Source organism: Corvus kubaryi, unplaced genomic scaffold (genome assembly GCF_017639235.1).
Source record: "Corvus kubaryi isolate FWS band 111438036 unplaced genomic scaffold, C.kubaryi_AGA036_p1.0 37398, whole genome shotgun sequence".
Lineage (NCBI taxonomy): Eukaryota > Metazoa > Chordata > Aves > Passeriformes > Corvidae > Corvus > Corvus kubaryi.
This window is the reverse complement of record NW_024581137.1, coordinates 38,307,755-38,334,202: the sequence shown is the minus strand read 5'-3', so window position 1 is coordinate 38,334,202 and position 26,448 is coordinate 38,307,755. Positions and strand designations below refer to the sequence as shown.

General features: G+C 38.4%; 1 protein-coding gene across 1 annotated transcript in view; it reads left to right on the top strand.

Annotated features, from left to right (window-relative positions):
• Nucleotides 1–26,448, top strand: part of RSU1 (Ras suppressor protein 1) — a 103,765-nt gene that overhangs the window by 6,049 nt on the left and 71,268 nt on the right. The window contains exons 3-7 of the mRNA XM_042044363.1: nt 2,318–2,368; nt 16,695–16,815; nt 20,266–20,384; nt 21,860–21,942; nt 22,214–22,328. Coding sequence (XP_041900297.1) covers nt 2,318–2,368; nt 16,695–16,815; nt 20,266–20,384; nt 21,860–21,942; nt 22,214–22,328 — 489 coding nt within the window. The remainder of the gene's footprint in view (nt 1–2,317; nt 2,369–16,694; nt 16,816–20,265; nt 20,385–21,859; nt 21,943–22,213; nt 22,329–26,448) is intronic.

The window sequence follows — 26,448 nt, the reverse complement described above, 5'->3', positions numbered from 1 at the left end:
ATATGCACAGAACATTATGGTATTTAAATTCATGAGGAGTTTGATGTTCAGAAGACCAAAGTCTGCAGCCCCAAAGCTTCATTGCCCTTGAATAAGCATCCACACTTCCTTTGTACAGACATGATGACACTGTGGCAGGAGAGGTTCACCATGTGCAAACACTTGGCTTAAATTGAGGTCTGCCTCTGTTCTCTCTTAGTAAAATACTTCATTTTCTGAGCTCAGTTTGTAACTGATCCTGAGCCGTTACTTGCGTTTGTGCTGCTGTGTAGCATTTAGTGCAGCTCAGTGACTTGATGCTTCTGTGGTGCAAGCAAGTTGCATGCAAGTGCTGTCTCCTTAGAAGAGGCTGGCTTTTTGCAGGAGTTAAATATTATTTGGCCTGCTTTTAAATATTGAATTGCATCTTGAGCACAGAAACAAAATCCTAAACACTTCTCTTAGTCTATGTGAGTTGTCATTTTGATTTTTATGCTTTCCCATAGTGAGACAGGGGAAGATCTTATCATTTCTCATGAAAACAGTTTGTTTTATTTTGATACCTTGGATATGTCTAGCCTTAGTTTTAACAAATAATCACAGAAGTCATATCTTCTTCATAGAATAAATGATTAATGGACAGAAAAGAGTGAAGAAAGTCAAATCATGGTGGATATATGAACTAAATTTGAGCTTTCCTCGTGTCGTTTCTCAAGTCATTAGCTGCTTTTATTAAAAGGCATGTGGTGGGGATGGTCTTACTGTAATGAAATTCATTATGCACTCCAACAAAATAAAAAACAGATCATCTGAATTTTGGATTCTCTGAAACTGGCAAAGCTCTATGCAAAACTAGAATCATCTAGTCAAGGCCACAGAAGCGTGGTGGCATCTTCAGTCTTTGTTCTGCTTTAATAAACCAAAAAAGCATCAACTTTGAAGTAGAAAAGGAAATAGTGGAAAAGTTCTCTTAGAACATACACTGTACCTGAGTGCCCAGTTTGACTTCCCAGTGGCTGCACCCACAATTCAGCATGGGTGTTGCAGACCTTTGCCAGGCAGAAGCGATGCAGGGGTCCAGTTGTCATTGTGCCCATGGCATGATGCTGACTCTTTAGTATGGGGGTGAGGTGGTGTTAGTTGGTCTTGTTCTGCCACTTTAGTTCGACTCATCTGTTTTAAAAGCAAAGCGAAATGGAAGCAGCTTTGTTAAAAAAAAAAAAACGAAAAAAAATCATTATTGTTTTTGATACTGTACAAAGTAAATTTTTTTGTTGATGCTGTTAAGTCTAGGTAAAGCCTCAGAGCTCTAGAATGACATTTTTCTGAAGTTAAATGCAGGAAAACAGGTTTTTTTCCCTGGCACTGGTGATGTCAGTTTGCCTTGGAACTGAAGACATGAGACTAGAGCACTTCACATCTCTGGATGTCAAGTGGTAGGGCTGCCCTTCTGATGGTTGTGTTCTTGGTGGTCAGGCTTGGATATCAAGGGCCCATGAAATGTTGACTATTACTGATTGTCACAGCTAAGAAAACAGCTAAACCAAGAGAAACTAGTGTACTTAGACATTTGTTCACAAGCTTGTTACTATCTCCAGTATCTTCTCTCATTTTTCTGGGTAAATTGCAATCCTGTATTTATCTGTATGGGTAAGCACTCAGTAGTGTTACATGGTTGCTTATGGTTCAGATGCTGGGGTGCCTTTTATGTTTTAAACTTAGAGCTCTGCTCTAAGCTGCTTGTCTGCCCTTTAGTGATGATTTTCCTACAATACCCTTACAGACTTTCTATGGGCTTATTTCCCTGTCCTCTTGTTCTGCATTGGGAGGTGATGCAGGCAGTACTTAAGAGTGCTCAAATTTTAGGAGAAATTTGGGGTGGGTGCACTGTTTCTTCCTTTCTCCTACCTGCATTTCCTTCCTTCACAACCCACAATTGCACAGGGAACCATGGTAGTGCTTTTTTTTTTTTTTTAAACACTGAACTTTCTGATCTGATGGTGCCTTTGAGTGATTGCTTTCATTCTGCTAACAGATTATATTTGCCTCTGTTAAGTCATGAGCTTTTTCAAGGGTTAGCTGAAACAGGTTGCGGTATCTGTGAGTAAAAGCTTCTCAAGTTGTGTCTGATGCAGTAACAGAAATGTAAAGTTAAAGGGCAGAGGAGTAGGTGGATGTGTCCTTTAGTCTTGATCTTCTCTTGTTTGTTTTGACAATGCACATGAATCAAGTTACTAGAGTGGAGAGAACAACTTTACTATTTTTTTTTCAGCTGAAATAGCTACAAGCTCTCAGTTGCCATGTCCATAAACTAACTTCTTTCTCTCTTCATTTGCAGTTACGCTGTCTCACATCACACAGCTGGTTCTGAGTCACAACAAGCTTACAAGTAAGTATATTCCTGGTTTTGGACTTCATTGCAGGCAGTTAAGTAATATGGAAAAGCTGACACTGCTAGTTTGATTTAGAGTACAATGTCACTATTAAGAGTGGTGCTTCTTGGTTAGTACTTCATTAAAAGTGAAGAGATTGAGGGTGTGACTTAGCAGCCATTTTCAATACAGCTTCAATACAGACCTGCAATGTACTGGAAGATCTGTAATTCTCAGTCTTGTAACCAGTTCAGTCAGAAATCCACTTCCTACCATGACTCTGAAGTCCTTATGTTAAGGTGAGGACTTTTGAAATCTCTTTAGCTGTATCAGAAACAATACAGTTTGCATTTTAGTGAATGGATAATGAATTTGGCTGAAGCCAAAACTTACCTTATTAAAGAACTCACCTTATTAAAGAGCTTAATTTTATGTTATAGAATTTACTGTCTAGCAAGCAATTACAACTCCAGTGCATTATATCTATAACCAAACATGTATGAGCAAGGCCAACTGAATGTAAGCATAGGTGTGGAAGTCAAGTAGCCTATTTCTGTCCAAACAAAAGCTGTCTCTTAGTCATACTGCACACACCACCTTCAGCTTGTGGACCCTGCTTCCCACAGTAAAGAAGCCCCTAAGTGAGGTGTTGGCAAATAGCATGTTGAGAACATAAATATGAGACTTAACTTGGCGGAGGCAGATATCAGACTGACTTTTGCAAGGCAAAAGTTTTTGTGGGTTTGGGGGTTGTTTGTTCTTTGTTTGTGTGGTTTATCTACCAGTATCTTGTGCAAACATTCCTGCTTCTTGGTTGTTGAAATTCAGGCAGTAAATTTGGTCTCATCCCTGTTGCTGTGCATCTTCTAAAGAGAAGTGTTGGTTTTGTTGATGTTCTTGTTCTTGTCTGCTCTCTGCGTGTGCCAGTGGATTTCTCTCTAAACCAGTCCTTCCCTTTTTGAAACTCAACTGGAGAGATGAAATGGGGAGGTGAATGGAACCAATAAAGTGGGTATGTGTTGACAAGAGGACTAGGTAGGTGCTTTAGGGTGTATCCAAGGAAATCTTTACAAATTGAGATGGGTCTAAAAAACCAAAAACAAACCAATAAAACCCAGCCTGTTAAACTCTACACTTCTTGCTGCATGAGATGTAAGGTAGTATGTGTTATTTAAAACATGTCAATTAATGCAAAAGTGTCACTAGAGTCCCTGAGCATTTGTAAAGGATTAAACGTGAGGAAAAACACAAATATCCTTAGATTTTAGCACATAAGCACTTCTCTGGATGCAGTTTATTGGGTACTAATGTGTAGCTCAAACAGTTTGTAGTAGTAAATAGATAAAATTATGGGCATTTCATGACTGACTGTGAGAAGTATGAATTAGTTATTCAGGACCCTTCTTCTGATGGTGTAGTGCCCTCTAGACAGTCGTCTTGCTATTTGTTTTTATCCCATTGTAGTTTTCAAAGAAATCTCAATTTCATTACAAATGTGACCCACAGTTTCCAGCCATCTGGCATGTAAATGATGACTGATGGGTAGATTAATGGGCCAGTTAAGGGAGGGTAAATCCAAAGTGCATCACTGTTAAACATACAGGTCTGTCCATGGTTTAGAAGGCCATGAAGTTAAAAATATTCTGAAGCTGGGAGAATGTTTTGAGAAAGATTATGGTAAATTTTATTTGGGCATATTGCCATCTGGCATCTGTTATCAGCCACTGGTGGAGCTGGGCTGTGGGGCCACCCAGCTGGTGACTTTTGTGGGTTCCCTCAGGTACTGCAAGGGGATGGCTGTCTCTGAACTCGAGCTTCTGAAAGCTAGGCAGTTAGTTGTCCTCAGCCACTTCAGCTTTCTCTGCAGCCTTTGGAGGGCTGCAGGCACCTTGAGGTAGCAGTTCATTCTGCATAACTCTGTCTAATGCTTGTGGTCAGACAGCTCACCCAAGGTTGGGAACCTCGGTGCTGACAGGAAAGCTTCTCTCTGGTCCTGATTATTTGCTCTGGTATCTCTGTCTGAATGGCTGCTTACCTGGCACAAGGATGAAATGAGTTGGAAATGTTACTGTTTGTAAACATCACTATTCTTTCTCTGGGATTTGTAAAATTCCTAGAACTTCTGAAGTCTAACAGACTTTCAGACTGACAGTGAATCAGCTCTTCCACCTGGTGCTTTGCAAACTTAGCGTAGCTAAAGGGTGATCTCAGCTGAACACACAGCTGGCTGGGCAGGTAGCAGCTGTCTGCCTTGCTGTGAGGAAGAGGAGACAGGCTGAAGCTCCTGCATGGAGACTTGAATCACAGTAAACTTGGCTGTCTCAGATCTGAGCCTGGGGAGGGCATGTGCTTCATCATGAGCTCCACACTGAAAAGCTGAGTAGCTAACCTACGCCCTAGCTGAGTCTTAGCTGCAGACCTGACTGGGGGGGGGGGAAAGATCCAGTAATAAGGAGCAGCTGAGAAGGATGTGCTCAGGTTGACTTTAACTATTCAAGAAAAATCCAGAATGTGCCATATGCTTAAAGTAGTTTCAGTTTTCAAAATACCAGTTTAAAGATTGCCATGACTATAAGTTTGTGTTACATTATATTAAATCTTAGCCTTCAATTAACTGCTTTCTCCTAAAGTAGCCATTTTATCATCAGACTGCAAGTATATGCCTTCTCTCAGCCAAGGGATTCTGTAAGCCTTTCTAATTGCTGTGTTTGGGTTTCTTTCATGGGAAGGGAAGACCACTGCTTCTGAGAAGTAACTCATCAAGTCTGAAACTTACTCTTCTTTCACAAATGGATGTAGACACTTAAATAGACAGCACACATTTTTAAAAGGCTAAATTTCAAGTTCATATTTTCATATTTGACACTGTTGACCTAATCTTTTAAGCTATGTAATTAATTGTCTTAGCAGATTGTTCTTAAAATGACTAGGAAGCTGATGGCAGTGACACTTGACATGCTACACTAAGGTCATATTAGCATCTTCTACTAGTTTTCTGCCATTTAAATGAGTGTTCTGCTAGCTATTTTTTTGCTGTTTTAGAATAAATATGTCTATCTGAAAGAATAAATAAATGTAAAAACTGGATGTGCATATTTTTATGTAAACATATTTCGCATTTTTGCTAGAAAACTATTAAAAGTAAGTAAAGTTTCATTAGCAAGTGTGAGGACTGCTCTATTAAATCCATCGTACTACTCAGAATACTATTGTGGCATGGATTTTGTTAATATTTCTAGTGTGCCATTTGTACTGCATTTATGTATCTAAATCATTCATTATCAGAAGTACTCAAGTTCACATTGATTTTTCTGGATCTATACTAGGCTGAATTTTTTTCAGCTATCTGGTGCTAATGGAGGAGTCTTGAACTGGCTTTTTCTGCTCTTGGTGACTTCTGAAACAGCTGAGTCTGTCCTTTGCTGCTTGGTGAGAAATTCTTGTGCTTCAAAATGAGAAGCAGAACTTTCAGTGAAGCTAAATAGCTGTGATTGTGCAGTCTTGTTGAACCAGGTGCTGTGTAAGTGACAAAGCTGGGATGATTCCTCTGTAGGGTCTCTTGACAATCCAGTAGAAAGCAGGAAAGTATTTGTGCTTTTTCTTAGTATAATGTAGACACAGAGGCCAGTTTCTCTGTATGTTGTACTGGGAGTTTATTGTTCCATCATTTAGTCATTTTAAAGCCTTCTGTCCAGTATACTGAGAAGCAAAATTGAAGACAGTCTTAGCCTGTGTAAGTTGTCTGATCTTGACCCAGGTGTCTTTTGAAGCCGTTGGCTACCATCAAAATAAATGCAATAGAAGTCCTGACAAACATTGTTTAAATTGGTGAAAATAAGTGGCTGAACCATAGATACCTACCCTTCAGTGTGGTGGATTAATTTGGGTAGATGTGACCAAGTTGTTTTTGTTCCATGTCACTTGATGTTAGCTGAGGGAGATACAGGTAACATTCACCTCCTGTTCAATAGGATCATTTATGGGACATGAATAGTGGTAGAGAATTGGGGTAGCTGTGCTAGAGGGGCACAGAGGGAGTTTGAACCACAGGACACTATTGTAGAAACCACATTTGATCAGTTTGGTCAGCCATAAATATTGTTTCTGCATCATCTGTGCAACAGTAGTAATTTTTATGGGTATTTATGCTTCTGTTTTATGTATTTCTACTTAGGGCTGCTTCACTCAAGTTCAGGTGGAATGTAACTGGAAGTCTGCAGCAATCTGGGCCACTTGCTCATCTGATGCCTCTGTGCAGGATGAAAGTGACCTTCAGGTGTTGGTGTAGATCTGCCTGTTCCAGGGCCAGCTGCAGCGATTCCTCTCACATTGCTGCTCCGTGGTTCATGCTGGGGTGGCAGTGCCAGTCATGTGTTAAGGAATCTGTCATAAAAGTTCTTGAAATCAAACTTAGACCTATCTACTTCGTTAGAGCGCTTCAGCTAGAGTTTGTGCTTTAATAATGGTTCTGGGGAACCGGTTGGGAACTGCACAATATTGAGATTCTGGGGAGCCCAGGTCAGGGGGAGGAAGGGATATTACCATGCTTGTCTGTTTTTAATCTGGGCCTTCCCCTATATAATTTCAAGCACAATGAGGTGGAGCTCTGGGAGACAGTGTAAAAGAGATCATCTGAGTCAGGATGAGGATTTTTTCCCAGCTGATGGTAGGGTTTGTCTGTCATGTGTCTTCAGGGCTCATGGGTTTGGGGGGTTTATTTATTTATTTATTTATTTACTTTATTTATAAATTGATTGTGCTAGAACAACAAATGGCTACCTTTGACTGGAAAAAAGTACCTTTGCAGGCTGAAGTCAGTGGGTAAATTAGGTTTCAACTTTTGGTCTCCTTGTGCTACTAGATTTGTAATTGAGCAATAATTGGAGCAGAACTAGCAACAGAGAAAACTTCCTTTTATGAAGAAAACTGATAGAGCATAAAAATGTGGCTTATGCCTTGCCTTACTTTTTTTTCCTAGCAGAGCAGCTTTTGTGTACTATTTTGCCATAAAGTATGAAGGCATACTGAGCCTTCTAGACTTTAGATAGGTAGGCTAACTCAAGGTATTCTCCAGCCACTTAAAACATATACAAAATTTCACATCCTAGTATGGGATGGGAAATCCTTACTTGGTATGCTCCTGAAGTTTTGACAATTAAAATCCATGTACTACATTGTGAATAGGAAGTGTATTTGAAGAGGTTTCAGAAGCTCAGTTTCTCTATAATCCCACTCAGAAGGTCACAGAGGGGAAGATGTGACTGAAAAGCAGGCTGGGGTATTAAAGGTTACTTCAGCATTGACAGCAGGGTTGAGTGCTGGTTGTCATCAATACATGTGCAACTATTACGCTGCCAACCTGTTTTATTTTCACTTATTTTGGGATGTGCAGTAAGTCTTTGACTTGTAACTACTGTAACAATTATTTGCGTTATCTGCCAGTGGTGGTTAATTAACGTTGCGATCATTTGCAGCAATCTATTCAGAGATTCCAGCTTTTGTGTCGTTACGTGGTTGTACCTGGAGTGTTCCTGCTGCCCGTGCAAGTACCAGCACTCTGTGGTTTGTCCAGCAGAGGTCACTGTTTGAGTATATTTAGCAGTTGTTTTCCTGGGAAGACGCTTGTGTTCCTGGTGGCTGGTAGCTGTTTATCCCGCCTGGTAGGTGATGGTGGACAGCAACTTAGTTTTTACTGTTCTCCTCAGTCTCCTTAACCTCAGGTGATCCTGTGCTCACTGGCTTCACTTATTCTTGTGCTGCCTGTAAATGATCTCAGAAGTTTCCTGCTATTCATAGCTCACTACTAATGATTTCTATATGCTTTTGCTCTTGTGCTCTGATTCCTTACCCAGTATAGTTAAATGATTAAATGATGAGAGATCGGGAACAGCTATTTTTTCCTCAAACCTCTTCTGTGTTACCTGATGTCATGTTCTCTGTCCTCCTCTACCATTCTTCTGATCTGCTGTCCTGTACTGTTCTGTGATCTTTGCACTGCTTCTCCCTTGATTCTCATATAGTCCTTTACTCATCTTTAGTCTCTTCCTTTTAGTGAGGTGATCCATTAGTTTTTTGCTGCTGGTTCCCATTTCCAGACCTGAATTCTGTTCGAGTTCACATAGTGCTCCTGTCAGAATAGCTGTGTCTCATTGATCATGTTCTTTTGACATCCATGTGGTCACCCCTTCTCATCATTGTACATTTTGCCTTCTTTCAGCAGAGCAGTTCAAAACTTTCCTTTTTTTTTTTTTTCCTGCTCACACGACTTACTGCTTCTTTGCTCTGCCATCTCCTAAATTGTTTTTCTCTCTGTGTGTGAACAGCACAGAAGCTTGTCCCTTTGTTGCTGTTAACCCTCTTGACTGTGTCCTTGATCTTTTTTAGCATGCTGCTAAAATCTCTTGGTTTCATTTTTATATTAGGATGTCTCCTTTCTGAGTCACCCTTCTGGGTGTAGTCTATACCTGGATGTGTTGGAGGTAGCCCAGAGACAGCAACACTGCATCTGCCTGTCCTGAATTCCTTCTCAGTCTAGCTGCTTTGTCTTCTCCAGTCTGCTGAATGTGTTATGGTCTCTCCCACCGGTATTGTCTGACACTTTGCATCTTGCTTGGTATCAGGTTATTTATATTGCATATTTACTGACTTCTGGAAGGAACTAGATGATTGTGTACTCTTTAGTCTTTGTTGCTTCTTGTATTCTCCTTTACTTTGCTTCTGCCTCTGCTTCCTTCCAGGAAGTCATTCTGTGCTGTTGTCCTAACACAATATACCCCAAAATGGGACAAGTAATGTCTGCATAGTGAGACTAGGGCTGTGTCCAAAGCACAAGACTTGTGCCTGGCAGTGGTCTATCAACTGTGTGTGGGAGGGATGCTTTAAGTTGACTGCAAGCCCTTCATTTTTTTGTATATTTTGGTTTAGTTTTACTTCCTATTTCTGAGGCAGGGATCTCTAATGGGAAATATCTTTATGAATGCAGTACATAGGAGGATGTGAAAAGGAGGAAAAAGGAGATCCCTATACATATGCTTTACTAAATTTGTGGCATCTGGGTTTTACTCAAATGTTTAGATTAAATACCTTGTTAGCTTTTTTCTTTTCTTCCTGAAAAAAGCCCCAAACCTTTGGTTCTGAAAAAATACAGATGGTAGAGCATTTTAGTTTTAAATATATATAATATCAGCTTTGCTTCTAAGAAGCTTTGGGAGTATGAAACAGAATAATGTGTGAAAGAGTTTTGTGCTGTAATGGTATAAGGATACATGCAGAAACCACCCAATTTACACATAAATTAAATTGTGAAGGTCTGTGCTGTATGGCACCAAAGTCAGTTTTGCATCATAAGTAAAGTGACCATACTAAAAACAACACTAGACACAAATCACTTGTTTTGAATGTAGTTCTTCAGAAACTGTTGTTCTTCACTTACTAAAAGACACCTGCAATCATATTAACTCATTTTTTTAAGTCTCAGTGTCTTCTGACATGTTACTACAAATTTCTTGTGTCTTCACTTATTTCCCAGTGGCTTAAAATAGATGTAATTTTTTTGTAGAAGCCCCATATAAATGATCATTCTCCGTGTTTATATACAGGTTGTAATGGAAATCCTCTTGCCAGATACAGACTATTTTGCACTTGGTATTTTCAAAGTTAGTGAACACTGCAAAAGTGAACTCACCTTATTAAAGAGCTTAATTTTATGTTATAGAATTTACTGTCTAGCAAGCCATGTGGAAGTTTTTGGCTTCTAATATGGAAGGACTGCGACAAGGTAGATTTGGTCTAGATTGAGGAGAAACTGGATGTAGTTTTGTGTACTTGGTTTTGTACTATATTTTCTATGTATTCTTTTTGTTCTTTTAGTAGTCAGGTGTGTTGAAGTGGATAATGACGCAGCATTTCCCTTCAGACCATTCACCATCTGGCCTCTTACTTTTTCCATTCACATCCTATGGCATAACCTTTGGGGTGAAATAATTTCCTATCTTGATGTGATGATGGGCAATGTGATAACTGGTTGCTCATCTTGAAGTAATATCTCCCATAGCTGGAAATGGAATGTAGAGTCAGCTGAAGCCTGGGGTAAGCTAACACAGAGGCACAGGTACATTAAGTCTGTACCATACAGACTTCAGGAGGTGGCTTTAAATACTGGGTATGGGGAGCCCAAACTAGGAGGGAGCTTAATTTATTCCCAGTTCTGAGAACTGGAACAAGAAACACATGTGCTGACTCTGCTTTTGAGCAGTGAGCTTTTTTACTGCAGCCTCTTCTGTGAGTGTGTTTAGAGGACAGGCTGGTGTCCCCACTAAGCAGTGTCAGCACAGCAGTCTGCAATGCTGAATAGGGGAAAGACTCAGCTGATCCAAGTTACAGTGAGAAATAGTCCTATGTGAATTTCTAAAAACATTTCAGTGGTGTAAAAAGTGTAAACTCCAAATACTGGCTAATAAGGCGAACCGAAATTATGAAAAATGTTTTAGACACACTGAAAGCAGAATTTTGTAAATAAGCACTGGTAAGCACATAGGTAGATGGACACTTCTGAGTAAGAGACTGAAGTGATCTTCACTTTTGAGGGTAACCTATAGTAATTGTTCAAGGCCTGGTGTGCAGGGCATCTTTGGTTAGTCCCTTTTGTAAACTACAGAAAACATGTTAAATAGACAGAAGTAAAGAGAATATTGAGGAAGAGGAAGGCGAATGCACTGAACGAACTTCAAACTAGTTGATTTATCTAAAGCCAGCAACTGTGCAGTAGTGTGAAACTGAAAAGATCATGCTTAAGCAATTTAAACACCTGAAAGAGACTCACTGGTATTTGGTGATACTGTTTGCATTTCCTGGAAGCCTGATAATAAATTTCAGCACTATCAACTAAAGTTCTTTTGTCCTGCAGAAGTTACTTCTCTTAACCACCTGCTGTTGAAGTATCAACACACAGATAATCTGACCTGTAATAAGGATATGTAGCCCATGTTCTTCAATGTTCTTTGCATGGTATACCTCATGGGTTTTTTTTCTTGTGACTTAAATATTAAGACAGCGAGTGTCTTGGCTAAACTGTGCACTTCTCACAAAGCAGTTACTGAAGATGCTGTGGTTCACTACAGTAATTCAAAAAGCTTGTCTTATACTTAGTTTTCTTCAAAATTATTTGCAGAAATGAAGGGCATGTTTATATCCACATTTTTATATATATTCTTATTCACATCATTCCTTAATGCTGTAAAAAAAGCTAACAAGCATCAGATTTTTGTGAGCTATTTTGGTGTGGTTTCAGTTGTTTGCAGTTAGGTGATGTATTTTCAACATAGTAATCCCTTCCAAACCTCAGCCCCTGGTTTCTAGTATTTCTCTCCAAACTCTGACATCTTAAGCTGTCTTCTCAGAGAAGAACAGATTTGTTCTTTCTCTTCACTAGATGTCACTTGATTCCCAGTGTCTTCTCAGTCTTTCTTATGCTCACTGCTCTTCTCCTTAGACTCTGGCTTCTAAATGAAAACTGTTTATTGACAAATTGCTTTGTTAGCACAGTAGCACATCAGTGAACTATAATATAATTTAAACATATTCTTAAGAACAGTTTTGTATCTGAGGTTCTTCAGTGGATAGTTGCAGTAAGAAAACCCTGCTGGTTTCTGGAAAGAGCTGAGGATTAAGGAGACAAGTTTGTTTTTAATGTTTTCAGTGTGAGGAAGATTAATATCCATCTTTGGAAGAGTGAAGGGAGGGCAAAAGGGGAAACCTGAACTACATAGTGTGTAAATTAAGTACTGTATGCTTCAGTTGGGATCAGAATTCTCTCCAGTTAGCTGCCAAGTATGATATCAGCATGCCTATGAATATTTAAAATGAAAACTGTTGTCTTCTCCCTCTGCTAATTCCTCTTTCATTTTGGTGAAGCTGATTGCTTCTCTTTCAGTATAACAGAACCCTTGTCAAATTAATCTAAACATGACTCCAGCTCTATGAATACAGTTATATTGGATGCACAGAATGCATTATATATTTAGTATTCTAAATTCTTCCTCCCCCATGAAATGTGAGTAACATTTCATGTCTTTATGACCTTTACACTAAGGGATCCTTACTCATGAAAACTTCCTGCTGATGCTAACTGGATTAGCAAGTCTGGGTTTATTATATTGTATAGCCCTCAGGTTTTACTTTAGTCTTAAAAAGTGGGTTCTTGCTCTTGGCAAGAAAACTACTTGGGATCCATACTGGACTGATTGGACTCTGAAAGGTCTATATTGAGTTCTCTTTACTCTGACTCTTGACCAGCTTTTCAGTGAAACAGTTAATGAGAAACTGGCATAGTCTTATAAATCTCTTCTCTGTCAGGTAGTGCTACTTTAATAGCTCTTTTGGATAAATATTCCCTTAGAACCTGTAAAGGTTTGGAGTACTACTGAACATCATGTTCCTAGGTACTGCAAACTTACTTCATTAAGTAAAGAAACATTCTGAAAAATCAGGGATTCTGCAGCTATTCTAAGTTTCTAAGGATGTGATTGCCAAAGGAATTAATCGTACTTTAAAAAATTAAAATTCTTATCTCTCTTGATGTCTGATTCAAAAAACACTGAATTCAGTTGAAGGTTTTCTGTAGCCTTTGGATCATATTTATTGAGGAGATTTCAAGTTTACTCGTGCAGAATTTTATGCATAATCAGATATTATAGATAGCATTTTCCAGGCAGTGGGACTATGTTTATTTTGAACATTCAGTGTTAAGGTTTAAATGAACTGAAGTTTATGTTTAATACAGTTTATGTACCATGTGTTCTTCTCATGGAGACTCACATTTTTACTAAATCATTTCACTTACTCAGTTGGGTAGTTTATTGACTCTTGTGGGTTTTTTTCATCTGAGATTCCTTATCTGAAATGTTTTTTATTTTACTTTTGCATTGTAAAGGAAATTTTGATACAGATCTTTCTTACCAAGAGTATCTTCAGAAATGTTTAATATTTAGTGTCTTTACTAAACAAACAAACAAAAAAGGCAGACTAGATTTCATCTTCTAGATGAAATGGAGACTTAATTTCATCTTCTAGATGAAATGGAGACTTAATTTCATCTTCTAGATGAAATGGAGACTTAATTTTGCGAACACCTGAGTTTGTTTACTTTTGAAGTTGTGAGGATTACTGTTTTTTCCCAGGGCTTCACAGATGCTTTAAGAGAAATAATCTTGGTGACTATTTTCAGAAATAATGGCTTTTTGAGGCTTGTGTATTTTCAGCTGTATGAAGGGCCCTGCCACCACCAGAGAAATTGTATTGAAAACTGTCTGAATGGCCAAAGAGTTACAGAGCGGAACTAGAGGGAAAATAATGGCCTTCTTTTTCTTCTTTTCCATTTCCTGTGCTTTTGTCCTTTGCCAGAGGTTGGGTATAGAAAAGGAGCTGGATTTGCATGTCAGTTGTCAGTAGTGGTATGAGAACTTCTTGACTTCCTGCTTTATGAGAAAGGGTTACATCTGGGATGTGTGATTTCAAGCTGCTGTCACTGATCTGGATGTTTTTAGCTAGCTGCTCTGCAGGGTAAATAGCTGTCTTGGAAAGGTCCTTCTAATCCAGTGTCTGCTCTCCAACTGAGGGCAACATCAGACCTCTAGTGAAGATCAAGTCTGGTGTTGGCTTCTGGTTCTCAATGTTGAAAGAGAGCTAAGGCCCAGATCCAGGATACTCTAGGTGATTTATATAGGCATTGAATAGTAGCATTCAGTCGTTCTTATCTGTATTTTGGAACTAATTTTGTTAACTTTTGAACGGCTGCTGGTTGCATAGGAATAAAATGTAATAAGTTGCCTCAAGTGAACTTGATGAGAACTTGATGTTATAGTGCCTAAAGAATTGCCACTAACTTCAGGGCAAAAAGAGCATAAATGCTTTGAAGTATAACAAGTTGCCAATCCTTATTGCCAGAAACATGAACAAAGTTCTCTTATTCCTTGTGGACAGCCTGTAGACCATGTCTTTCACTGTCAACCAACCTTTGAAATCAAGGTGAAGTCTGTAGCTGTCATAATGAATCACTGTATGCAATTTCCAGTATTGAACAAGGGGAAGGAAGCTGTTCCTGGTCTTGTGAAGTGAGACTTAATATGAATGGAGCTTCATGATGTTACTGAAGCTTCACAGGAGAACGCAAAGGCATTGGGCTGCCAAATTTTACTAGCATTTGCTGAGGGGGAGTTGTTAATGACACTGGGCAGCAGATGGTCTTAGAAGAGTTGTTAAGACACTGTGGTTCGTACTGTAAATACGTGGGTGAATAGAACCAGGATGCTGACAGTTCACTCTCACAGCTCATCATGAGAAGGTGACTCGAGTGGAATTCAGTATTGCCAGAACATGAATGTCTTGGGATTTGGCGTCTGCTACGTATCTGGGAAGAAACCAGAAAATAAACTACTACAGGAAAAAGTCCTCTCTTCCCTACCACAAGCATGGTCTTGACCTACTCTTCTGTTTTTCCTTCTCATGAAATACCTCCAGGCATTCCCTCCAAACTAAAAAGTACAGTTGTGGGTTGGGGCTTTTCATTTTGATTTAACAGGGTGAGACACAAAAGTATTACATTCAAATCCTGTGCTAAATATTTAGCCTTTTTTTCTCATCTCAGCCTGCTTACCAATGCAGCTTTTAGTATTTCTTGAAGAAAATAATGATATAAAGTATCCAATGTGTCATTCGCAACATGAAATACAGTATGTGGGAATTAAACAGATGTATCAGGAGACAGTGATATATCTGTATTGGTCTTTCTATTGTTTAGGCTTTGACTAAACTAAAACCTGTATTTGCTAGAACTTCTGATTCCTAGTCTTCATAAATGCGGTATCTGTGAAGATCAGAAACATGGTTTGCCCATCTCATCAAAGTGAGATTATGAAGTCTAATTTCTGAAAGGAAAATATTTTAATACTGGTAGTTACTGTTCTGGTGAAATATTGAGGCTGGAAACAGCTGAATTATGCCAATTAAAATCCTCAGTTATCTTCTGTTAGGGAATAATTTAAAACAACAGTAATAGTGAAATACCCTTTAGTTTGTGAACACACATAATTCTTGCTATCGTTGAATGACAGATAAGCATGGACCAGTTGGAAAATACCACAATGGGAGGTCTTTTAAATGTTCAGATTTGCCTTAATGACTTTATATAAAAGTCTCCTAAAAACCTCCTGCAATGAATAAGGCCCTCAACAGTAATATTTATGTAGTGTAATTAGAGTCTTTGTTAGGGATCCCATTATTGTTCACAGTGTAATTAGACTTAAAATCTAGTAAATGTGACATACTGCAATGTTCTGCTTTGTAAACATTATTGACTCTGTTTTAGGACTGAGACTGCCTTACACTGATAAATAAAAAAAAAATCATGGCCTCATAAAACCTTCTGATTATTTAGATGTGCACTCAGTGGGTTCCTGATGCAGTCAAAGTTGAGACTGAACCAAGGTGAATATTGAGCACAGGTGCAAGCTTCAGTGCCGGTGACTTGCCAACCTCCTTTACTCGGCTGGCTGCTTAAATCTCACTAAGGGGGAAAAGATGTGAATCTGAATATCTTTTTAACCCCATTAGCATAGTCATTCAGATTGTGCTTCTGCCTGATATTTCTTTTTTGTAGATAATAACAACCAGCTATTGATCTGTTGGTAATCCACTATAGCCTGTGTGTATTGACCAGTTAGTTTATCACACAGGGGTGGTAACTCAAAATGGGCTTGGCTAAACAGTTCTTTTAGGGCTGAATTTCATTTTTTGTAATACTTGTTGTATCTCAAATGACCGAGAATTGGGATACTCAATTGTTTAAGCAGTAAGCAGAATGGGCTATTGCTAAAAATGAGGGATTATTTTACGTTTGTTGTTAAAGACCTTTAGTACAACTGCTGTCTTGGTGTAACTACTTGTATCGTTAATGTTTTTTCCACTCAAATAATGAAATGATCCAAGTCTCTCAGGCTCTGCTCTTTTAAGACCTGTGTGTGCTACATGAATTGAGAGGACAGCCTGCTTCTGTTAGTATATGAGAGCACTTGTTCTTGTCTTTCTCTCTCTGCAGTAGTCTTTGTTAGTCAAAATATCTTACAATTCTGGTAGTAATTTCTGAAGAGTATAATTTCTCTCAGCAATGAGAACAGGTTCCAGATAGGAGGCTTTTTGAATATAAACTTTGCTTTTATTGGAATAATGAGATGCTTTCTGTGCTGCAGCCACTGTACAAACAGTGCAAGTGCCAGGTGCTGGTAAAGCATCTGTAGTCTGGGTAGCTTGCTTTAATTGCAGTCTCTCACTGTGAAAACTTTCCCACAGCTGTGCCAGCAAACATCGCAGACCTGAGAAACATAGAAGTGCTCAACTTTTTCAACAACCAGATTGAGGAGCTGCCTACACAGATAAGCAGCCTTCAGAAGCTCAAACACCTGAACCTTGGGTGCGTATCTTAATGCAAAACTTTGCTGTAATAGAGGTGTTATCAAATGTCATTGCAACTGAACCTGGAACTTCTTATTTTTTGATAGTAAAGTTTCTTACTGAAAGTGGTTTTGGGGATAACTTGAGAATTATGGCTTCAAAGTGTTCAGCTGATGTCAGATAAACAGATAACTTAAGTGATCAAGCACTTAACTCTGGTATACTGATAACCATTTAAGGACAACAGCAAATCATATTCATCAAATACTGTAGTGAAACTGAACAATTATTGACTTTTACTTCTCTAGCAGCTGCCTCTTAATTCTGTGGTTACTGCATAAGAATCAAGCTTTATTTCTATTTCAATATTCTGATTTGAAAAAAATATCCATGTTAATTTAGGACTTTAATTCCAAATTTTCAAATTTGGGTTTATAGACATTTCAGTTTATATTAAACCTGTAAAAGAAGCAGCACATATTAGATGTGGTGTGCATTTAGTTCAGAGAGCTAGTATTGAATGAATTTGTGCCACGGATGTTTCTTTTAAGTGTTCAGACTCTATATTCTGGTAGATTTGGTGATACTTTATAATAACTATAGTTGCAGAGGGCTTTCTTGAATTATTAAGAAAACAAATGTGAAGCATAAGATCTTCTTAAAATTAAATGGGCATATTAAAGTGTAACTATTTAGGAAAGCACTGGTAGACGTAAGCTCTAGCATTGTAGGCTTCTCCTAGAAAGAATGTTTGTATTTTATAAATTCCAACTTCTGAACACTTTAAACTGAGCATTTTTTGCTCTTCAGAATACCAAATGATTTTGGCTAGGCTCTGTGTATTCTGCTTTAGATACTTTTGTAAATTGCTGAAAATTGAATTGCATCTTGAACTGTTGGAATGCCAATAAATGTTTTAATGATGATCTGTCTTCCGTGGTCTTATTTTTTGGTCACAGTAGCTCTCTAGCTTTCCTTAATATCTGTTTAAACCTGAAACTGCTTTTCAGAGCAAATATTAATCAGGATTCTATGTATTTTGGAGGTTAGAGCAATATTTTTGGAATGGCATATAGAGGTATTGCAGTACATGAAGGAAGAAGTTGAGCACTTCCCATGGATTAAAGCAGTGACCATTGTTAATATAGTTCAGATACTAGTCTGCATTAATGGAAAAAAAAATGTGCAAAAGACCACTTGGTGCTAGGAACTGCAGACATTCAGGTCTGGAACCACAGTTGCCACTTTCACGTATCATGTGGCGTAAAATCTTAGAGACTAAATGCTCTTCCTTCTTCATCCTATCCTTACACATAATCTTCCAGGCACTGGATTTACCACCCAGTCTTAGCTCTGCAAAATCGGTTCTGCTTTGGACATCCTTGGAGTCAGTCGCTTTTCTGCCCTAGTAGGTTTTTCAGGAGGCAGCCCAGAAACCCTCTTGTCATCTGCAGTGCATGTGTTAGGGCTTCAGAACAGCCCCCTAGGGGAGAGAGGAACCTTGAATAAAGGGCAGAGATTATTTTTGGGTGGGTTTTGGCATAGAAGGGTCAAGTGATGTGGAAAGAGGGAAGGTGTACTGCAGCACTGAAAGCTTAAAAAAGTAACCTTTGGAAGGCAGGTGAGGCACAAGCTCAGTGCTTGAACTTCTGCAGGGATGAATAGTGCTGGGCAGCAACTTTGAGGTGGTTCTCTATCCATGCCAAAGAATAGATACCATTCTGCTTCTTGTCAGTAGGGAGAACATTCTTTTTCTCCCCATTCCTTGCTTGCAAAAAGGAAGGCCATTAGGGCAACTTGATAAAAAACCCTTTTCACTAGCAGAAAATGCACTGCTTTCTTTAGTCCTGTTTGATATAAAGACCAGTTTTTAAAACAATGAGAACTCTGTGGTAGCAATAGTGGAGAATGCCTTTCTGTATTTTAAATGCTTCTACTACAGCAGCTGGATGCCCATGATGGGACTTCTTATTGGGAATGAGGAGGAAGAAGGATTTCATCTAGGTTTATCTCCAGAGAGCTGATCTCTATACGTTCTTGTTTTGTTTGGGTGGGCTGGCTTATGCAAAAGGGGTAAGGAAAGGTCAGGTTATTTTCTGAGTTTGTGAAAGAAGTGGTAGATGCTCTTCTCCTGTCTTTCCTCACATGGTTATGTGGTCTTTCTTATTTTTGGTTGCACAACTTTGTCAGTACTTTGACTTGAGTTTTTGTAGTTCTAGGTGTTAGATCAGACTTCATATATTCTCATAACATCTCCTCTTGACTTCAGTTGTGACTGTTCTTTATCACTTTAGCATCAAAAAGAGAATCAAATTCAGACTATGTTTAGAGACAACATCTGAAAGGTCATATTTGTTTCCAGTCATCACATAAGAATAAAATCCTGTTCTTGACAGTAGCTACCTGTACAGTCTCTTTCTGAGGATGCCTCTCTTCTCAATTTTGCTTTCAAACCTGGGTGCCAACTGAAACAAGATCCATATTCACAAGTTATATATTTGCTGTACATGCAATAGGAACACTATGAACAAGAAGCTGGTAGGTAGTTTTTTTCTGTTCATATGATAAACAACCATACACAAACAGTTCATACACAAACAGTAAGGTTCTGTGAAGGTATCTCCAGCTGTGTGCCTGCCTTCATTTTTGCAGCAGCTCTAGTGATTATCTGGATCACCTTGTTCAAGCTCTTTGAGGTCAGAGAAGAGTTACCATTTTTTCTACCTTGTCTGCTGCAGGTTATCAGAGAAATCTCTTCCTTCGGTTACATTTCCTGATGTTGTTCTGATTGTTGCTGGTGGGAACTGCTGTCCTAAACCCTCTTAAGACTGGCTGATTGAGCTATATTTAGATTAAGCCTCATCAGTCACAGGACTGACATTTTATTTACTTCATGTTCCATGTGCATCAATAGTTCTGTAGTAACACAGATTTGCTATTCTTAAGAAGAGGTTTGAGCAGCAGTTACCAATGAATATAAACACCATGCAGTTGAGGAATTCCCCTTTGTGTTTGGTACCATGGTGAAGAACTACGTGGCAGAATGGCAAATGGTCAAGATGATGTGTAAAAGGGTAATTTGTAGTTTAGCTAGAAGTCATCTACCAAGGACCAGCTTTCTCCATGGAACACTGTTTAAGCTGAGCATGGCATTGTGACACCTCTCTCCCTAGTGCTGTGTGCTTCAGCTGTGGCTGCTGGTTGACATAACAGACAATCCCTTCAGAGTGCCTAAGTTTTGAGTATATTTATGGGAATGAAAGGTTATAAAAAGGTCTGCATTGCAAAAGACTTGCTTGGTATCTGGGAGCATCAAACCCTTTTCAAAACAAGAGGAAATCTTGGCATAGGTTACATTTTTTTAAGGGAAAAAAAGGGAAAAAAACCCAAAACTCTTGTGACCTGTGTTACTCCTGTTAGGTAAAGTGAATACTGATGTAATATTTTTTTTTTTTCTCTTTACTTACAGCATGAACAGGTTAAACACCTTGCCAAGGGGATTTGGCTCTTTACCAGCCCTAGAAGTTCTTGACTTGACTTACAACAATTTAAATGAAAATTCCCTACCGGGAAACTTCTTCTATCTGAGTAAGAAACTTTTCTAAAAATTCTACAGATCTTCAGGATATGGTGCTTTGCTTTCTGCAGTTGAAATTTATTTGATGGAGACCAAAATACAACAGATTTTTTCCCAGTGTTTATGTTTTTCTTTTAATATATCTTGAGTATTTCTACATAGCTCAGCAATATTTATCATACAGTTACCTGACACCTTTGGACACGAGAAGACTTGCTTAGTAATGGTAAATTAGTTTTCTTCTGAGTAATATTTCCTTGGGTCCCATACTCAGTTAAAACATCATGAAGGGCTGCAAGCCTCAGGGGAAGATAAACTGTTTTGCAACACAACTGTTGTGTGTTGAGTCTGAAAACAAATGTCTTCTTGATGGTTCATTACTAAAATAGTTTTAACAGCATTTGGATGTTGAGGTATCCAGTACATTAAAACATATGCTGAGGTTACAAAGCTTGGCAGAGGAATGGTAGAGCTAAGCTGATCTTTGCATATGCTAAAAATATATACCCAGAGAGTTGACAGAAAGGTATTGTAATGCATATGTGCAAAAGGTCTGCATTATGGTTGCCTGAGCAACTTGAATTCTGGCGCTTTCTAGATTTCAGTGATTCTGCTTTTCCGTGTACTGTGCTGAAGTGGCTTCAGGATCGGTGCCTTCAGCATCAAAGTGACAGGTGAGGGGAGAGAAGGAGTGCTGCTCTCTGAGGGATGTTGTGATTGTAACCTGGCACAGGGAAATCTTTAAGTCAGCATTATTAAAAATGGTCACATTTAGTGAAATGAGAAGAGGAGGAGTAAACTACGTAAGACAAATAGGATCTCCTCTGGTGGGAAGGAGAGGTTTTGCTGATCTGACCACCTTCTCTCCTGCTGCACCTGACAGTTCTTTGTGAGTCTCCATTTTAATTCCTTTTTCCAGCTGTCGTGTATGCTTGTTCCATAATAGCAAGCTGCATAGTTGTGCTAGGTCATCTTTTTTTTGGTGAATTTCATTGAGACTTCACATGGAAATTACAAATTATACAGTTTGAGTCTCCTGTATTTCATTTCAGATCTCTTTCCCAGTGTGGTTTCTGTAGAGCTTAAGATAGATGCATATTTGCCAAAAAAACTCAGACTTTTTTTAATGTTTGTTTAGGATGCAAATTGATGCAATAAATAAGAATCGGGGGTAATAAAGAGTAATGACTTTATTCTTACGTCTGAGCATTCAGACTATTTGCCAGAATCTGCCAGAGTCTACTGTTGCAGAAATTGTTAATTGTGTTAGTCTTTTTGAATATAGATGTTTTCCTGAACTCACCAACAGTATAATAAGCCAGTAAATCTAAGTTTGACCTGCTTGTTATTATTGTGAGCCCTGGGTATGTCAGAGGCTTTTCACCAAGTCAGGGTTATTAATCAAACCTGACTCCTTTTTATTGATTAGACCTCAAATGGTTGGGTTATATGCCACCCTGTTTATATATTGCTATTTAATTTGCAGCCACCCTTCGTGCACTCTATCTAAGTGACAACGATTTTGAAATCCTGCCGCCAGATATTGGGAAGCTCACAAAGTTGCAGATAGTAAGTAATTTATCTAAATTCTTGGAAAATCAATTCACTTTTGCAATACTTGTAGGAATAGGATCCAGTCAATTTGAGGAGTAGTAGGGTAGGTTTGCAGGAACAGACCACTACACCTGGAACTGTTTCTTGTTTACCAGAAGACACTTGTTAATAAATTGGAAGAACTGAGCATTCAGGAGAAAGGTGGGGGCAGAGGGAGCAGAGTTCTCTTTTGGGCTGCTTTATGGTAACTGAAAATTGTTCTGACTGAATTTATGTTTGCTCTTAGCTGAGTCTTAGAGACAATGACCTGATATCACTGCCTAAAGAAATTGGTGAGCTCACCCAGCTTAAGGAACTGCATATCCAGGGAAATCGTCTTACTGTGCTGCCCCCAGAACTGGGTAAGAATACAGATGATAATTTATTTGTTTGTCTAATAATGATGATGATGAACTGTATTTCCTCTGAAATGATTATGCTTAAGTCATCATATATGCTAATATTTACTTTCCCCTGAGAAAAACTCACTTTTTCACCTTCCTCCTGGATATGCAGGAGGAGCCAGAAGATGATGTGTGTTTGGTTTTATTACTTTTTTACATGTTGCATTTTTCTTGTGTATTATTACACCTGATTGCCAATTTATGTACAGCACCTTGCTTTATGTAACGTATCATAAACACAGGGTCAGCAAACCCATTCTTATCTCTCACTGAGTTTTGAGAACACTGAAGCAAAATGACAGTAGCATAAGTGGGTTCTTAGTGACTGTGCCTATACAAAGTGGAAGTTTGATCAGCTAGAGTGAAATAATACCGCTAAATGAGAGGATGTTTTTGTTTTTTCAGTTTGATAGCCTACCTTTTTTAGGGAGTTGACAGCTCTTTAACTTAAAGCAATGGAACTGATTGATGTAATTTGAATTTGTCATACTGTGCATTTAAATATAGTTATAGGTGGGTTCTTTCAACCTGTGAAGGAAGAGTTTTTCTTTGAAACTTAAGTATTGGTTTTGCTGAATTTGCATTGCAGTACTCCATTTTATGTGAGGAGCATGGTTCCTGTTTGCCCCAAGCCCAAAATTGGTTTCTGATCTTAAAATCTTTAAAAATATTTTCATCGGGAGTAATGTAGTTGTGTCAATTACCTGTTTTTGAAACACCTGTTACACAGGGTCTGTTCCTTGCTTCTTGTTACTGTGGACTGTTACATGGGGAAGCTTCTTCCTGCTGGTACCTTCCACATAAAAGTTCCCAAAACTCAGAAGGATAGTGACTGAAGTTAACATAATTAAAATAAAATTATTTGTTTTCAGAAGAACTTGCTTTGACCTGTTGACCCTGTGTGCTTTAATGTGACAGTCTGCAACAAATGCTTTTTGTTTTATAGAGCAAAGTGCTTTTCTTCTCTGAATTGGGGAAGGTATTTGCTTTGACTCTTGTTTGCCCACTATGAGGTTTTTTGCCTTTTCCCCTCACCACTAGTGATTGAAAGTTGCTCTCTTTTCTTTAATTTCAGATGTTTATGTCTTGACACAGGTATACTTTCTTTAGGTTTTTATCAAAGTCATGTTTATTTATCAGTTCTCTTTCAATAGCAATAATGTTTCAGAAGCATGTAGTGTCTGTAAATACATTTTTCTGTAGCTCACTAAATTACAGCTTTCAGGGTTTTTTCAGAAAGTGGAAGATGAATGGTGCACTGAGTCTAACCACCTTCTTTGGCTAATGAAATGTTCTAAACATGCTGCTGCCTTACAAGCATAACAACAGATCCCCATTAAATGGTTTTACTATCAAAATCCATCCCAAAGGGAAATGTTTGAAACAAAATTCTCCATATTTATTTTGTATTGACCTACAAAACTCAGGATATCCAAGGGAAATGTCGTCTTCTTAGTTAACGTTTGTTTGCATTATAAAACGATATCACAATCTGGTAGAAGAAGGACTTTTAATTTTGCCCCAGCTGATGAAGGTGAGGTGCACTGACACAGCTAAGTCCTTGTTACCTCTATTCTTTATTACTCAAAAGGTATTTTATAAATTCTACTTTTTTTTTCCTGTATAAATTTATCAATGTTTCGTTTTATGGTCTCACTCAAAATCCTCATTTCTGATCAGTTGCCATAATTTCTGTTGTGATCTATGCTGTGAATAATACTAGAATTATCTCAAATTTTTGAAATAGATTTTGGGGTACATTTCTAGAAAACATTACACTGAAGTTTAGATTTGTAATTTGTGCAACTTGCAAGCACAAATATTTACTGTGAAAAGCAATGTTCTTGCTTGTTTATTAAACATTTAGGCACACATGTAGGGAATGAAACACCAGACTAAGGTTTGGAAGGCTTGTTTGAGATCAGGGAAGAGGCCATAGGCAAGAGTGAATCTCTGCAGCCCTGTTTTCCCTTCTGTAAACCAGGGCAGTTTAGAGAAGCACCCCTTTGCAGACAGTTTTAAAGTCTGCCGATGAAAGGTGGTATTAGAGGGTTACTACCTACTGCCTGGACTGCTAATGCCATAGTCACCATCTGAGGGAGTATGAACTTTGTCTGCTGTCCAAGTTCTCCCTCCTAAATTTTTAAAACTGAATTATAATGTACTCAGAACTATCCAAATACTTTTTGGTGTGCATGTCAGATAAATAGCTTTTCAATGAGCAGGTCCTGTTTGCATTAATTGGAGCTGCTGCTGTTCCATTAAAAGTAAACAATCTTTTCTCTCTCATTATCACTTTCATAATTAAAGCTGCTGAAGGCTTTTGACTGGCTTAGTTCAGGCACTGGTGGACAGCAGTGACTCGCTGGATGTTCATTTATCACGGAGATGGGCACAACTGAATGATGAGAAGGATGTGTGTGTTACATTAAAGTGTTTTTTAAAGGTAATGGAACTAAGTGCAGAGGAAGGAATGGAGAATAGGGTATGAAAAAGGCCACAGACAGGCCTCGAGGTCACAACTTTGGAATGGTGATACCGATAAATAACCCCCTACCATCAGCCTGTAATTTCACCTGGTGTGATTGGGCGTGGCATCAGTGCAGGGCTGGGGGAGGTTGCTGTTATCCTCTGTTGCGTTTAGCAGAGAATGCCTACCGCTAATCTAAGAAACATATTCCTGCCCAGGAGGAAATGAGAGGACTAAAAGAGTGCACTGGGTGAGGTGCTTTTCTGTAAATACAGTACATGTGAGTGATGAACACAGGAAATGGCCAGGAGTAGGTGGGTGGAATTTGCAGCTTGTTTTTGTCATTTGTCTCTCAAAACCCCATTCATGAGAAATGGTGGTGGGCAGTCATATATAAACTTTAAAGAGGCGCTGGCATTTTTTTCTCTAGCATTTAAAAGGTTATGTGCTGCATTGCGAGACAAATAAATCATGATTCACTGCAACAACAGAGTTGCAGTCAGTTATATAAATTGCCAAGGAGGCACTAAATCTGTCACTTTGTGTGTTCTGACCATTTAACAATGAGAATGGTTTGGAAAGAGAGTAGAAACAAGAACCACATAAAATGGTAGATGCAATTAGTAACATCAGTGATGGTGTTTTAAGTTCATTGTTTGTTCATCTAGGTGGACCCATATGTGCTACATAAAAGATTTTCTCAGGTTTTTCTCAGCAGAATGAGGAGTGCGAGAGTAGTACATAGTGCAGAATACTCACAAAGATGTAGCTAAATAACCACCCAGAGAATGTAACTAGCTTGTCTGTAGATTTTCTTTTTTGATGTGAAAACAAATTATATGATTTTTAAAGCCCAGATTCTAATGTTGCCTGTGTGCACTACCCTGCTGCCAACACGTGTGCGCACACGTAGCTTGCTCAGGTTTATGCATATGGAAGAACAGGGATTTCAAAGAATATATTCCCAATTATCATCCTCCTTTTTCAAAACTGAATTTGGCATCAATGGTGTATAAGTTGCTGTTCAATACTGTTCTAGTTTATCAAATAATTTCCTCTGGTAAAGAGACACACTATCAGAATTGTTAGTTAATTGTTAGTACATATGAGAAAAGTGGAAAATTCGAGCCTTGTAAAAAAAAAACCAATCTGGATGGGGTAAGTAGCCTGTTCCTTTTTAAGGAACATTAAACGTTTTGTAAATTTAATTTGTATATCAGAATAACTAAGTAATTCTTTCATAAATTTTTAATTTTGAACAGCTAAATTACCTTCTGTGTAGAGAGGATTGGCTTTAAATACACAGTTCAAGGAATTGTGCCGAAAGTCTCAATATTTCCATCACAGGAAGGCCTTTTAAAATTTAGGCTTTTGAAATTACTCTAGAATTTGTGAATTAATATTATATTATGCAAAGTAGTAGCTGCAGTTGTTTGTTCAAGTAAATATTAATCGAAATAGCCGTTTACTCAGGTAATTATAACAGGCTTGTGCAAATACAAGAATCACTTACTTTACAAAAGATATGTCTTTTCCAAGTGTTGGAAATTTTCCAATAGTTGATGTAAATGCCAGACTTTTCTTATTTTAGTATAAACTGTCACTGCA